Genomic DNA, 14,989 nt, shown 5'->3' on the forward strand with positions numbered 1-14,989 from the left:
AGAATTGCTTGGAAATACAGGCTTGCTTAGGGGGAAAAAAACGCGTTATCTGGAAATTGCAAACTTTTTGAAATTACCCAGGTGTGGTGTTGCACACCTGTATCCCAGCAACCGGAGAGGCCGAGGTGGGAGGATCCCAAGTTCAAGGCCAGCCTGGGCATCTTAGCAAGACCCTGACTAATCAAGAATCAAGAGGGCTGGAGGTTTAGCTCAGTGACAGAGCAGCCCTGGGTTCAATTCCCAGCACCCCAAACTTTTTCTTCTAAGTGTGAGGGTGGTTTTGTTTTGTCTACCAGACGACCAGAACCTTTGAACAGTGGTCGGAGCCCAGGAAGGAGAGAAAGGAGGAAAGCTCCCTGTGCCCGGGCTCCTTCCCAGTCCTGTGGCATTCTGGATGCAGGCCTTCCCTGACAAGGTCTGCGGCTCACCCCAGAGGCTGGGGGACTGAAGACCCCCTGTGTCCATAGTCCAGATCACCCCAGTGTCCAAAAAAAATTCTTTTTTTTTTTTTTTTTTTTTTTAAGTTCAGGCTGTACCCAGAGGCCTTAGCGGCTATGACGCCCCCTGCCATCCCTCGTGGCTCCGGGGCCATCTGTCCGTGTGTGACCTTCTCCTCATTAGGGCCCTCGCCCCTTTCCTCCCCATGGTGGTGGGCACCCGTCTCCCTAAGGTGAGCTTTCTTTCCACCTCTGCCTGTCCGGTCCAGTCCTGTCGCCTCAGGCGTTGCTGAGAGAGGAACCGAGACCACAGCCGGACGCACACAGGTGTGCTCAGCTCGCCCCACGGGAGCCGGGTCCTTCTGGGCTCCTAGGCCTGTGTGGGAGTGACCTCATGAACCCTCCTACCGACCTGGGAAATAGACCTTATTATCTGTAAAATAAGGTGCAGAAAGGACCAGCCAGGAGCACAGCGGGGGCAGAGCCACCAAAACCACCTCTGAGACTCTCCCCGGCTCACGCCCTCCCGCTCCTCCTGGTTTTCAGCAGGGTGTTGCTCGGCCCTGTGTCTCGAGGCCTCAGCTTCATATAAACACATCTCCCCCTGGAGTCTCCTTGGCCTTCTTGTGAGTCCTGTGATCGATTTCTGTTCCCTGATGGTAATTCTTGTGGTTTGCTTGATAACAACTTTGTCGAGCTCTCCATACACCGTAAAATATGCTCTTCTAGATCATTCGGTGGAGCAGGTTTTCCTATATGTACATAAGCGTGTGACCATTACCACTATTCCAGAACTTTCTTGTCCCTCCACCCACAAGAAACTCTGTGCCCATTAGGCAGCTGCTATCCTATGCCCTCGTCTTGGTCCCTGGTGACCTCTAACCTACTCTCTTGCTCTATGGATTTGCCAGTTCTGGGCATTTTGTATGAATAGAATCATAGGATGTGTGGCCTTCTGTATCTGTCTCATTTCACCTACCAGATGGTTGCCAAGATTTATCCAAGTTGTGGTGCGTATCAGAACTTCATTCCTTTTTATGGTTGAATAATATTCCACGGCATCGATTTAACATATTTGTTTATTCATTTGTCAGTCGATGGACTTTAATTTTTTTTTCAGACTCTTATTTAGCCTTCCATTTCTACAAGACCCTTTGGCAGGTTGGATGGATTAGGAAACTTTGTAGCAATGAAAGTATTTCTTACAACATTCTTTTTTGACACTATTGTGCAGAGTTGCTCTTTTCATGGTATGAAAGGAACCAACCACAAATGAGAAGTAGCCTCACGGTCATTTCTGTCTACTTCTGATATTTTACAACAGTCCGTTCTCTGCGGGGCTGGGACTTGGGGAAGGAAAATAAGGGAGGAGTTACCAAGAACATAATAAATAATCCAAGACAAACAATATTTTAATGTGCTATTTCAAAATCAAAATCGAGCCAGGCGTGGTGGTGCACGCCTCTAATCCCAACGGCTTGGGAGGCTGAGGCAGGAGGATCGCGAGTTCAAAGCCAGCCTCAGCACAAGCGAGGTGCTAATAAGCAGCTCAGTGAGATCCTGTCTCTAAATGAGACACAAAATAGGGCTGGGGATGTGGCTCAGTGGTTGAGTGCTCCTGAGTTCAATCCCTGGAATAAAAAAAAAAAAAAAATCAATGCAAAAAAAACAATAAAATTTGAATAAAGACCAGGTCAGCAGCTAGGTGTGTCATATAGTAGAACCAAGCTATTCATTGGTAGGCTAGCTCTAATGTTGCTCCTACGTACTTGAGTCTGCAATGCAACATTGTGACTTTGACTACTTTGTGCTTAATGCCACTTTGGCTCCTGGAAGACCAGGAGGCAAGTCAGAGCATTTGGAAGGAAGTCTCAGTAGTTCTGCATGCTCATGTTGAGTGGCAAAGAAGAAGGTGGCTTTTTTTTTTCTTGGTCACCAAAGGAAAGTGCTAAGAGTGAAAAGTCTATTTCTTTAGGATATGAATCGATACCATTAGCCTGGTAATGATCAGACATATTTTAATTTCCTCTTAATTTTTAAACTTATTTGCAAGAATAAGAAATGTACAAGGACAGATAAGGAGCAAAGAGGGCCCTTTTCCCTTTTCCTGGATTTACCGCTCACTCACCTTGTCCCCGTTCCTTTGTTTTTTGTGGTCCCTGCACCCCTAAATCATTTCCTTGCTGGTATCTTTTTCTTTCCAGTACAGGATTCCGTCCAGGATCAAGTGTTACATTTAGCCATCCTATCTCTTGTTTTCATTGGTGGATTATCATTTTACACACGGTGGAATCCATGATGGCGGTCTGGAGGGAGGCTGTGTTCCTTGTCGCTCCACAACGCTGGATTCAAGCAGAGGATGTCTGTTTCTCGGTGAGGCAGTATTTGCTGCTTATCCATCCCCCGCTCTTTACCCCATTTGTCTGCTGTGATCACCTGCAGTCTGCCAGCAAATCGACGCCTTTTTTGAGAGCAGATTGCTCACTGTCAGGCGTCTATCATCCGCCATTTGCCTGCCTCTCGCCTGTCCATCGCCTGCCTTGCCCCTATCCATCACCCAACACTCGAGGTTCACCTCCTGATCGTCCGACAGCTGCCAGCAGACTGACCGCAGACGGCCAGTGGAGAACCAGCTGCCTGCTGCTGCCTGGAAGTTCACTGTTACAGTACCTGCAAGTTTGATTACACGTGGCTGCTGCCATTTTGAGACAACAGCCAGGCCCTGTAGGACCCCTGGCCGGACTGATTGAGTCCCGTCTCCAGGATCCCTCAGCCCAACCGATCACTCCCTGCCTCTGGGGCCCTCACATCAACTGACTGCTCCCTGCCGCCAGGACCCCCAGACCTACTGACTGTGCCCTATCACCGGGACCCCAGACCAACTGATTGCACCCAGCCTCCTGGATCCCACAACCACACCAAACACACCCGACCTCCAGGACCACTGCTGGACCAACTGCATCCTGTCTCCAGGACCTCGGGCTGACCACGTCCACCCCTGAGCTGCAGCTCCCCATATGCCAACACATTTGGAAGCCAGAGCAGCCATCTTGGATAATCCTGGAAGCTGTAGCTCTGATCTTCGGGTGGAGCAAATCCCATCCTGAGACACCTGCTGGAGGCTTGAAGCTCATTGTCAGGTACCTTTCATACATCAGGCTACTGAACACTGGGAGGTTTCATTAGTATATGACTATTATACAATAGATTTTCTTTTTTCTCCTTTTAAAAAAAATTTTTTTGTTTTTATTTCTTTATGTTTCTTGCTTTCTTTTCCTTCTGTTGACCTGTTCCCTCAGAGTCGCTTTCTCCCTTATTTACATGATGTTATTGTCCCCATAGGGGCTATTTGGTCCAGGATTGCATACTGTCTGAACTGGGCACTGCTAATATTGATCTCCCCTTAAAGAAAGGGTTTTGGAAACCTATAGGGCCACTATAAGCCTATAGGGGGAAATCTGCAATACCCGAGATCTGCAGTGCTAGAGGGGAAGATACATGAACAACATGAAAAAACAAGGGAAGAAAATGAGCCAAACAAATCTAGATTCTATAGTATAGAATCCAGTGACAGTATGTTAGAAGAAATGTCAGAAAAGGACTTCAGATTATACATGATGAAGATGATTCACGAAGCAAAGGATGAGATAAGAGAGCAAATGCAGGCAATGAACGATCATGCCAATAAGCAGTTGAAAGAGCACCTGCAGGAAGCAAAAGATCATTTCAACAAAGAGATAGAGATTCTAAAAAAAAAAACCAAATGGAAATCCTTGAAATGAAGGAGACAATAAACCAAATTTAAAAACTCAATGGAAAGCATCACCAACAGACTAGACCACTTGGAAGACAGAACCTCAGACAATGAAGACAAAATATTTAATCTTGAAAATAAAATAAAGTCGCCCAAACAGAGAAGATGGTAAGAAATCATGAATAGAATCTCCAAGAACTATGGGACATCATAAAAAGACAAATTTAAGAATTATTGGGATTGAGGAAGGCACAGAGATACAAACCAAAGGAATGAACAACCTATTCAATGAAATAATATCAGAAAACTTCCCAAACCTGAAGAATGAAATGGAAAATCATTTTACACATGGTGGCATTTTATCGTTAGATATTTGAACTGGCACAGAGTTGCCATATCCCTTAAACCTGGAATTTTTTTTTTTTTTTTTTTTTTTTTTTTTTGTGGTGCTGGGGATTGAACCCAGGGCCTTGTGCTTGTGAGGCAAACACTCTACCAACTGAGCTATCTTCCCAACCCTGGAATTTTTTGACAGCTGCCTTTTGCCTTCTGTAATATTGACATTTTGGAAGACCTTTGGTAGTCCTTCTCACCCCCGTTTTGTTAAAAGAATATTCTTTATCTGGTGTCTATTTCTGCTAAATTGCTGAGATCGGCCTCAAACTTGCCATCCTCCTGTCTCAGCCTCCCAAATACATGGGATTACAACTGTGCACCACCCTACCCGGCTAGAATTTTTTTTTTTTTTTTTTTTTTTTTTAAGAATTTAGGGCTGGGGAGGTAGCTCAGTTGGCAGAGTGCTTGCCTCACAAGCACGAGGCCCTGGGTTCAATCGCAAAAAAAAAAAAAAAAAAAGAAACAAACCAAGTCATACAGCAGGGGGTCCAGAAGCTGAGTGTGCAGAAGAGCCACAGAAGGCTTTTCTGAGGATGTGCTCTCTACATGGAGACATAATAGGTGAAGCAGGTTGTAATGGAATCAGAAAATACATTTTTCCCCATATCCCAATATACAAATGAATCCTTGAGATGAACCCCGAAGAGATGCTTGTATTTTTTCCCACCCCCGCTCTCCCCATCTTTTTAAGCAGAGCAGAGGGAGAGAATCTCAGAGAAGTGGGGTCTGTCCTTAAGACGGCTGACGGGGCACAGTGGCACACACCTATAAGCCCTGGAGGCTCTGGCAGGAGGGTCACAAGTTCAAGGTCAGCCTTGGCAACTCAGTGAGAGGCTGCCTCAAAATAAACAGGGCTGGGTGTGTAGCTCAGTGATAGAGCGCCCCTGGCTTCAATCTCCAGGATCACAAGAGAGTAAATAAAATGTCTTCACACCCCAAGAGCTGCTACTGACCCAGGTAACTAAATTTGCATGTTTACAGTGGGTACCAGCTAGTTAGGGAGGCAGAGTACAAAAAGACTTTGCTTGGCGATGGTGGTACTGAGGACTGGAGGTCCTTGAACTCACACTAGACCCAATCAGCATCTCAAAAGATCTCGAAATCCATTGACTCAGAGCATATTCTCTATTCTTAACAGAAGGAGATTGAAATCGTTTCAGCTGAGAAGAAATATTAGTTTATTTGAAGAGTCAGGTGTCACCCATTTTTATCAGTTTTTTCTTTGCAATCAGGTTTATATAATCAAAAATTCTAGAGATAGAGCAGGCTTCAGGCACAGTTTGATCCAGCATTCTCCATAAGGGCATCAGGCCTCCCTTGATTTCAGTTCTGCCCTCCTCTATGTATAGGCTTCCTTCTTAGGCTGGTTCCCTGCATGGTAGCCTTAGTGGCTGTAAGAGTGCCAGGCCTCATATTCTTATACTTCACCAACCCAGGGAAGGAAGGAATCCTTGCTCGATGTTCCTGTGGAAGTGACAGAATTTTCCTTCCTGGCAGGCTCTAGAAAGTCTCCTTGTTTTTTGTTGTTTTGTTGGTGCTGGGGATCGAACCCAGGGCCTTGTGCTTACAAGGCAAGCACTCTACCAACTGAGTTATCTCCCCAACCCCCTCCTTGTTTTTTAAACTGGCCCTTTTGAGTCATTTGCCCACAAAAGAGCCCAGCACAGGAGGAGCAGAATCTCTTCCATGCAGACGTATAACTAGGGCATTGTTGGGACCAGGAAAGGGGACACTGGGACTGAGTGGGTCACACATATGTGTCCTGTGTTTTTATTAGCAAGATGTTCCAGCCAGGTATCCTGGTGCTAACCCCAGGAGAACACCTGTCTTGTGGAGGCGAGGAAGCAGGCTGTCAGCCAGCACAACACCACCTGAGGTTTATTCAGTGGAAGGGCAGGACCCACTGGAGGAACAAAAGAACGTGGTGTTCAAGGAGGGAGCCATGCTTTTTGAGGTCTTGGGCTCCTTTAGAGGAAACGCTGTGAGGAGCTGGCGTGGGAGATACCTGGGAGTGACGTCAGCCTGCTAAACTCAGTGCTTCCCGTGAGAATCAGGACCGATCACTGCGTCTGGCCCTCTCCTGGTCCTTGGGCTGTGCTCATCTCTCTGATAGAGAACGTTCAGAATGTGCCTCCGCTGTAGGTTTTTTTCAAATACATCTCCCTTTGTTTTATCTAACCTGAAAATACGGTTAATCTTAATCAAATAAGGTCATTTTCCTAATCAAGCGAATTTACAGTAACTCCAAGGTTCGTAGATTTTCAGGAATTTGGGGGTAACAGGTCTCCTGGAAAAAAAAAAAAGGTCTGAGGAGCGAGCCCCGTCTTGGGTTTTATACCAGGAGTGCACTCCAGCTGCACAAAGGGGCAGGAGATCAGGGGTAGACACCAGACAGTTGCCTTTTAAAGAAACACAAACACAAACCTGTTTTTTTAAAAAAATTTTAAATTTTAAATTTAATTTTTTTTTTTAATTCTCATTAGTTATACCTGACAGCAGAATGCATTTCCATTTATTGTACATGAATGAAGCACAACTTTTCATTTCTCGGTTTGTACGTGCTAAGTCACACCATTCTGGCGATTATACCGGTACCCAGGGTGACGTCCCTCTCATTCCACCATCTTTCCCATTCCCATGCCCCTCTTCCCCTCTGCCCAATCCAAAGTTCCTCCATTCTTCCCTTGACCCACCCCACTTTATGGATCAGCATCCACATATCAGAGAAAACATTTGTCCTTTGGTGTTTTGGGATTGACTTATTTCCCTTAGCATGATTTTCTCCAGCTCCATTCATTTGCCTGCAAATGCCATAATTTTAGTCTCCTTTAAGGCTGAGTAATATTCCATTGGGTATATACACCACAGTTTCTTCATCCATTCATCTGTGGAAGGGCATCTAGGTTGGTTCCACGCTTAGCTATTGTGAATTGAGCTGCTATAAACATTGATGTGGCTGCATCATTAGAGTAAAACAATTGCCTTTTAAGGAGAGAACAGAACCTGTGCCAGTCACTGGTGCTCACATCCCATTGGTGAGAACCAAGTCACATGGCCACGTATAACTGCAAAGGATGTTGGGTGATGTAGTTTCTAGTTGGGCAGCAATGTGCTCATCTAACAAGGAAGGAGTCTGCTCCTAAATCCAAGGGGAACGTGCCACATCAAATGCCATCTGTTTGCAATGTGATATTAAGGGCAGCCGGATGTGTTCTTTATCCTTGAAAGATCTTATCAAAGACCAGCTCAGCTCAGACTGACTACAACTTACCTGTCACTTGTAGGTACCCTGTGCTCAACCCAAAGCTAAACATTTATTGATTTTTCTGCCACTTTAAAAGTTCCCTTAGCCTGGAACACGTTTTTGATGCCATCCTTTTAAGGACCATCTCAAATATCCTGTCCTGCATGAAGGGCTCTCAATGTATCCTGCAGGCTGAGAGGCTGGCTCGCCTTTCGCTCTTGGCCTGGTATACCCAGTGTGCGCACCCTCGACTTGCCTGCTCATATTGCATTTATGATCCTGGGTGGGTGTTCCTGTGTCTCTCATCCCCTACATAGCAGTTGCTTATTAAACGGGAAGAGCTGACACCTTCCCAACTTTAATCTAGTGGTGGTGGTGATGGCTGGGAATCCTGCTGGACTCCATGGGCTAATAAGGACATTTAATCCAAAGACAAGCCTGAGAATATCATTTATTCCCATTTCACAGATATGAAAACAGAGGCTTAGCAGGATTCAATTTCCCAAAGGCACCTACTCAAGACGTAGTGGAGACCGACCTCACAGCCAGCTCGTTAGATTCCAGAGCTCTTCAGTTCTCTATTCTATAGCCTTCCCCCATTTCTAGAAGTGAATTAGATAAAACTTTGTCCTTTTGGTGGAAGGCAATGGTGTTCCCGTTGCGAGGCTTATGTTTATAGAAGGACTTCAGAATTCATTGTATTTTTCCGTTAGAGACTGGTTTATTCACAGCACTTATTGCTTCATATCCAAGTTTTTAGAAGCAAAGGAGCCCTCCCCATTAATAAATTAACATTTCCACCTAAAGCCATTGTTCTCACTTAAAAGACCCGTGTATTGCAATATCAAAGACCTTGATGAGCAAAATACTAACCTAGAAACCACTAAGGAAAAAGTCGTGTATAACCGAGTTTGTATACAAATTGACATTGTTGAAAATTCCTAAATAATGTCAAAGAAGAAGAAACTACCTAGGATGCTTATTTGCAACATGTAACAAAAGACCAATTTCCTTAAGATATAAAGAGTTCTTAGAAATAATTAAGAAAAACAATAGTCCAAAAGAGGAAGGGGAGGAGGAGGAGAGAAGAAAGAAGGGAGGAAGAGGAAGGAATAATGGCACAGAAATTCAAACAGATTTTAAAAGAACCTTCCTTAACATTAAGGAAAATGCTACTTTATCCCCATTAGGTAGGCAGCCATCAAGCCTTGGGATAATACAAAGCAACGGCCTGACACAGAACAATAGGATTGCTTCTGCCCCACTGGGAATGTAAATTGTAGATCTTTTGATGGACATTCTGCAAAATATAAATGCACATAAACTTTTTAAAAAACTCTAGCTACCAGTAGACAGTAGACTGCACCTTGACACATTATACATACATGGAGTACAACTTCTCGTTCTGGCTGTATGTGATGTGGAATGCCTTGGTCACATATTCACATGTGAACGTAGGGAAAGCAACATCTGGTCTTGCCACTGTCTTTCCTATCCCCCCTCCTTCCCTTCATTTCCTCTGTCTAATCCAAAGTACTTCTAGTCTTCCCTACCCACCCCCGTCTTATTGTTGAGTCAGCATCTGCAAATCAGAACATTCGTCCTTTGGTTTTTTGGGATTGCCTTTTTTTACTTAGCAGGCTAGCCTCCAGTTCCATTCATTAACCCGTAAATGCCATAATTTTCATTTCTCCTATGGCTGGGTAAAATTCCCTTATGCATGTATATATCCCATGTTTTCTTTCCCCATGCATTTGTTGAAGGGCACCTCGGCTGGTTCCATAGTTTAGCTACTGTGAATTGAGCTGCTGTAAATATTAATGTGGCTGCGTCACTGTAGTGTGCCGATGAAATGCGCATAAACTTTGATTCAGAATTTCCACTCTCAGAAATTCAGTAGCCTGTACTTTTCCATATATGTGTATTTCAGAGTGAGAGTATAGCATCATTCATGAGCACAAGGCTCAAAACAACCTAAATAATAACCTCCGGGCCTGGCTCCGTGTTTTCTGGTCAATTCACACCATGAAGTCTTACACAGCCATGTAAAAAGAACATTAGGCCCCCACAGTGGGCTCCTGCAGTGCCCGACACCCACAACAGGCCACTTTTTAAAACACCCCATCTTCTCTCTACAACAAAATACCTTCAGAGATAATCATGAAATAAACCAGTAACAATAATAGCCAGATAAGAAATGGAGAGGATGAAATGTTTTTGAGCTCTCTCTGTATAAAAATCATGCCAGTAGAAAAAATTCAAAACTGAAATTGACATTGTAGTACACAATGTGTGTGTTATGGGGGAGGGTAACAGATTGGCAATTTCAATCATATTAATTGAAAAAATTAATATTATATTAATATTAAAAATATTTTAAATTAATATATTAATTAATTTTTAAATGCTATTTTTGACACAGTACCTTTATTTTGTTTAATTTTTTAATGCAGTGCTGGGGATTGAACCCAGTGCCTCACGTGTGCTAGGGCAAGTGCTCTGCCCCTGAGCCACAACCCCAGGTCACATTCATTTATTTTTTGACAAAAGTTAAGAAGCGATGCCCGTTGCTACAGTTTGTTTTTAACTCTTCTGCAAAAATCTGCTGATGACTTTATTGGTACTGATCTCAGATATGATGCAACGGTTATACAAAGAGTTGGGAAAAGTCTTAAACAGAAGGACACCTTTGGTAGAGATGATTGAATACAAATGCCTCTCCACAGCACATTCCAGAAGCGGGGATGTCTGTCCGTTTTCTTCGGATCAATTCTTGCAAGTTTCAAAAGCCTCCACGGTGGAAGAAACTTCCACTTAGACATCTTCCCCAGAGAATTCCTCATACGTTCTGTTTCCATGAGGTGAGAATGTTGGGATTTCCACTTCTGCAAAAATTAGATGACATGTCTGAATGACAGCAACTGTGGACACAGACGAAGGCCAGCCAAGCGAGACTCAGCAAAAGCTGTTTATTTCAAAGTCTGCGGCAGCAAGGGGGTCCCACGCGTTTTGAGCCCGTTGCCTGCATTTTGACCTTGACCCGAAGGCAGGTGGGAAGAATGAGCAAACTTCAAGATGGGGGGAAAGGGAGCTGCCAGGTGTGGCCTGACTGCACGCTGTTGTCAGAGGGAGAGCCACAGGTGACTACCAGCGGGATGTCCCACTCGACTGGTCCCTCAGGAGCCGAGAGGTGTGAAGTCTGTGGAGACAGAGAGTAGATTCCTGGTGGGAAAATTGGGAATGACTGAACAATGGATATGGGTTTGTGGGGACAGTTGTGAAAATATTCTAGAACTGGATTGCGGCCATGCTTGCGCAGCGTGGTGAGTCGATTCAAGAAGAGGCCACTGAATCGTACGCTTTATAAATAGGTGAATTTCGTCTATGTGCAAATTATATTTCAATTAAAATATATACGAATCAGAAATACCAAAAGGTAGGAAGCATCAGGCCAGCATCCTTTATCTTCTTCACCGTTGTCTTTATAGGGTGGAAGACATACAGGCGGGCTGTCGGTTCGAAATCGTAGGTGAAATGACACAGCAGCAACCTGTCACCGTCTGATGGGAATAAGCATCCCAGTGATACCATTTCTGGTTTTCCTGTGTGACCGAATTGGCCAGCCATGAAATCACCTATGTAGTGGACGAAAATGGAATCATTTCTAAGTGAACTTACTGGTTAAAAGTTTTTAAAAAAAAAAAAACCGTGAGCGTGTTTCTGCTTGAGTCAGTCAGAACCAGTAGGCGATGTGTATGGGAGAGAGGCAGGGCCGCAGATTTATGAGGGGTGTCGGCTCCTCTTGATCATGCAAACTGGAGGAACCAGAGAAAGCCAGCAGCGAGGCTCAGCCCAAGTCCAAGGCCTCTAAACCTGGGGGCGCTGGCTCAAGTTCTGATCCCCAAAGTCCGGGGAACCTGGAGTTCTCCCAGAGCAGAGGAGAGGCATCCCAGCCCCAGGGCAGAGGGAGAGGACTTCCTTTCCTGCCCTCAGCCAAGGGGATGGTACCCACGTGGGCAGAGGGCAGACCCTCCTCCTCGTGCTGTTGATTCGAAGGCCAGTCTCCTCCAGAAACGCCCTCACAGACATGCTGCCTGGGTATCCACGGGTCCAGTCAGGTTGGCACCAACAGTCACCATCTCCGGGCTGAGTGGAAGCATGTGGGGCTGTCCAGGGTGGATGGCCGAGCACCAGGGCGAAGTATCAAGGACAAACACATTTTCATAAAAGTCCCTTTGAGAAAGAAAGGAAGAAAGAAAAGAAGAAAGGAAGAAAGAAAGGGAAAGAGAGAGAGGAAGACGGAGGGAGAGAGGAAGGGGAAACTGGGTGTAGTGGTGCACCCTGTAATCCCAGCAGCTCGGGAGGCTGAGGCAGGAGGATGGTGAGTTCAAAGCCAGCTTCAACCACTCAGTGAGGCCCTAAGCAACTCAGTGAGACCCTGTCTCTAAATAAAATACAAAATAGGGCTGAAGATGTGGCTCAGTGGTCAAGTGCCCCTGAGCCCAATCCCCGGTACCCCTCACCCACCCCCCTCAAAAAAGATGTAGCAGATACAGCAGAGGACAAAGAGGTCATGGCTGCCCAACCCCCCTCTGAGCTTGGCCTTTCTCGCCCTTAGAAAGGAAGGACCGCTTCACTCCCCGCCTCATTACAGGGTTATTCTGTTACTGCTGTGTTACTTTCATGGCGACCTCCTCTCTACGGCCGTCAATGCCATTGATTGTGATTTGTAATCTTGGGGCTTTGGTTCATCAGGCAAGAATTGGGCTGATGGTAAACGGAGTCTGATGTTCAGAAACACTAACCATCGCTGGTCTGGTTTGACAAGCAGGTAACTGAGGCTCCAGACCAGGGTCCAAGGAGGTCACTTTAAGGGGACTGTGGGGCCTCACCTCAGCCTAGACAGGTTCTTAGAGACTGTTGAGAATTTCAGTGTGCATCAGAAGTCAGGCACAAGCAGAGATTTATTAAAGAAGAGCAAAGCCAAGGCATACACACCCCAAAAGCAGGGTGTCGAGATATATAAATATATGATATATATATATTATTTTATTATATATATATATATATACATATATACATATATATATATTTTTTTTTTTCCCTGCAAAGGAAAGTACAGGTTCTCAGACAAGCTTTTGTGAACTCAAATCCCATGCCAATCATTGGCTATCTGGGGTTCTGAACGCTTCTTCCTGGCTAAGCAGCCTAGCCATCAATCAGCCGTGGGCACATTGTGTAGGTCTCTGAATCTGGGGGCGTTTAGATTGATGACAATTTTGTTTTGGCTGACCTGGCATCTTCGCACACTGGAGAGTTTGTTCCTCTCACTAGAGAGGCCAGCCTGGCTGGCCGTGCTCACAGGTCCAGGTCCCGTCTAGTAAGGGTCTCTTTTTCTCTCTCTGAGATCCCACCTAACCAATAGGACCAGCCTCAAGGCAGTGCCAGGGACGGGTGAGATGCCAGGCCTCCAGGCGGCCACTGGGTCACAGACTCATCACACTCAGCCTCTCTGATTGTGAACCATAGTTACTTGCGGTCACTGACTGAATGCCGACCCCACGCTTGGGGCCATGTGAGATCTGAAAATCACGCTCATTTCTTCCAGCACTTGGGTCTGCTTCTTTATTCTGGGCCTCTCTGCAGAGCTGTGGTTCTCAGCCCGGGCTGTCCTGGGAAGCCCTTGAAAACCCAGTGCCCTGGCCTCGCCCCAGACCATTGGCATCAGGCCCTGTCCCTTCCCCTGCATCGCCCGAGATAAGATCTTCTGCTTCCGTGGCTGTTTTGTAAGCATGGGAATCGGCAGGAGTTTCGGTTGTGTTGAAAATATCGAGAGGACAAGTGGCAAGAATTGTTCCCTTTTTAGGTTTTGTGCCTGTGAACATTTTAAGCACAATCTCTTAAAAGCCAGCTATGCATCGGCATTAAAAAATTCTGCACCTGCAAAGCTGAGTGAAAAATCCACATGGTGGAACTTGATGTCACACGTGACACCCTCGCAGAGAAGTGTGCCTACGATCCTGCCCGGAGAGCGAGAGCGTGTACTTGTTACAAGCAGGCGTGAACATGGATGCTCTCCTCCCAGTGCAGACTCAGATTCGGGCATGTATGACGTCGTGTACGATGTCTTTCAAATAAAAAGAATACCACTTTATAAATGCCAAACAAAGTTCCAAGCTAATACTCCCAACGTGATATTCCTTTACAAAGAGCATAAATGCAGGCATTTCTTTTGCATCTGAAAATCAACAATCATAAAATGAAAATCCACCTGGGAAATCCAGAGTTCCCATATTATGTACTTGAAGTTGCCCGGTCAGCTTGGTTTCCTGAAGCGTGAGGATATAAAGTAGCTGGAAGAAAGTTTCACCTTCAGCATGACTTGCGGAGGGTCCTGCCTTTATTCCATGTGTCCGCGACCAAGAGGACTAATCAGAGATCAGCAGTGGCTGTAACAGAATCTCAAGGGAGGTCTGGTTTCCAGTTCTTATTGCTCTGAAGTGGCGCATGCACCCACAGGTGAGCCACTGTAAGGTATGGTCCCCGCCTCCTGCCTTGAATTATTAACTCCGCTCCACCCAGCGAGCTAGGAATCCCTCAGACATTGTTGCTGACCGTCACCTGTCGCGGGAGTATAGGCCAGCGGGAAGCAAGCTTTGAACGACTCGAGTGGAGTAGCTGTTAATAACCTTCTCTGCCCCTGAGCATGATGGACTCCAAGGTAATGGACTTGCAGGTAGCCTCGCACGGTGACCTCTCTTCCACTGGGTGTAAGTAACAGTAATGCTGGGCCTCCAACGGGCATGGAGAAAGAACCAGGTTCACAGAGAAGATTCTGAATTTGCTTGGTGAACAAATGTCATTAAGACGATCAGGGAGGTTGTCGTTGATTGGTAGAAAGTGTGATTGTGTGTGTGTATTGGGGAGGGGGGTTGCCCATTCGTTGCAGATTGTTCTAGAGCAGCGAGGTCTCCAGTAACACTCTGTGATGACAGAAGAAATGGTCTGTGTAACACGGTCCAGTGCAGTTGTCATGGCCGTGTGTTGTCAACAGCCTGCTGGAAATGTGGGCTGGCATGCCTAGGCACTGAATTATAAATTTTCACTTAATCTTTGTTAATTTGAATAGCTTAACGTGGCTGGTGGTACTGGGTTATT

The 14,989-nt window shown here is 45.7% G+C and overlaps 1 protein-coding gene across 1 annotated transcript in view; it reads left to right on the forward strand.

The window, feature by feature from the left end:
* Positions 1–14,452: 14,452 nt before the first annotated feature.
* Positions 14,453–14,989, forward strand: part of MYO1H (myosin IH) — a 70,446-nt gene continuing 69,909 nt past the window's right edge. The window contains exon 1 of the mRNA XM_079151300.1: positions 14,453–14,552. Coding sequence (XP_079007426.1) covers positions 14,538–14,552 — 15 coding nt within the window. The 5' untranslated portion in view covers positions 14,453–14,537. The remainder of the gene's footprint in view (positions 14,553–14,989) is intronic.

The sequence above is a fragment of the Sciurus vulgaris genome (genome assembly GCF_902686455.1).
Source record: "Sciurus vulgaris genome assembly, chromosome: 8".
Taxonomy (NCBI): domain Eukaryota; kingdom Metazoa; phylum Chordata; class Mammalia; order Rodentia; family Sciuridae; genus Sciurus; species Sciurus vulgaris.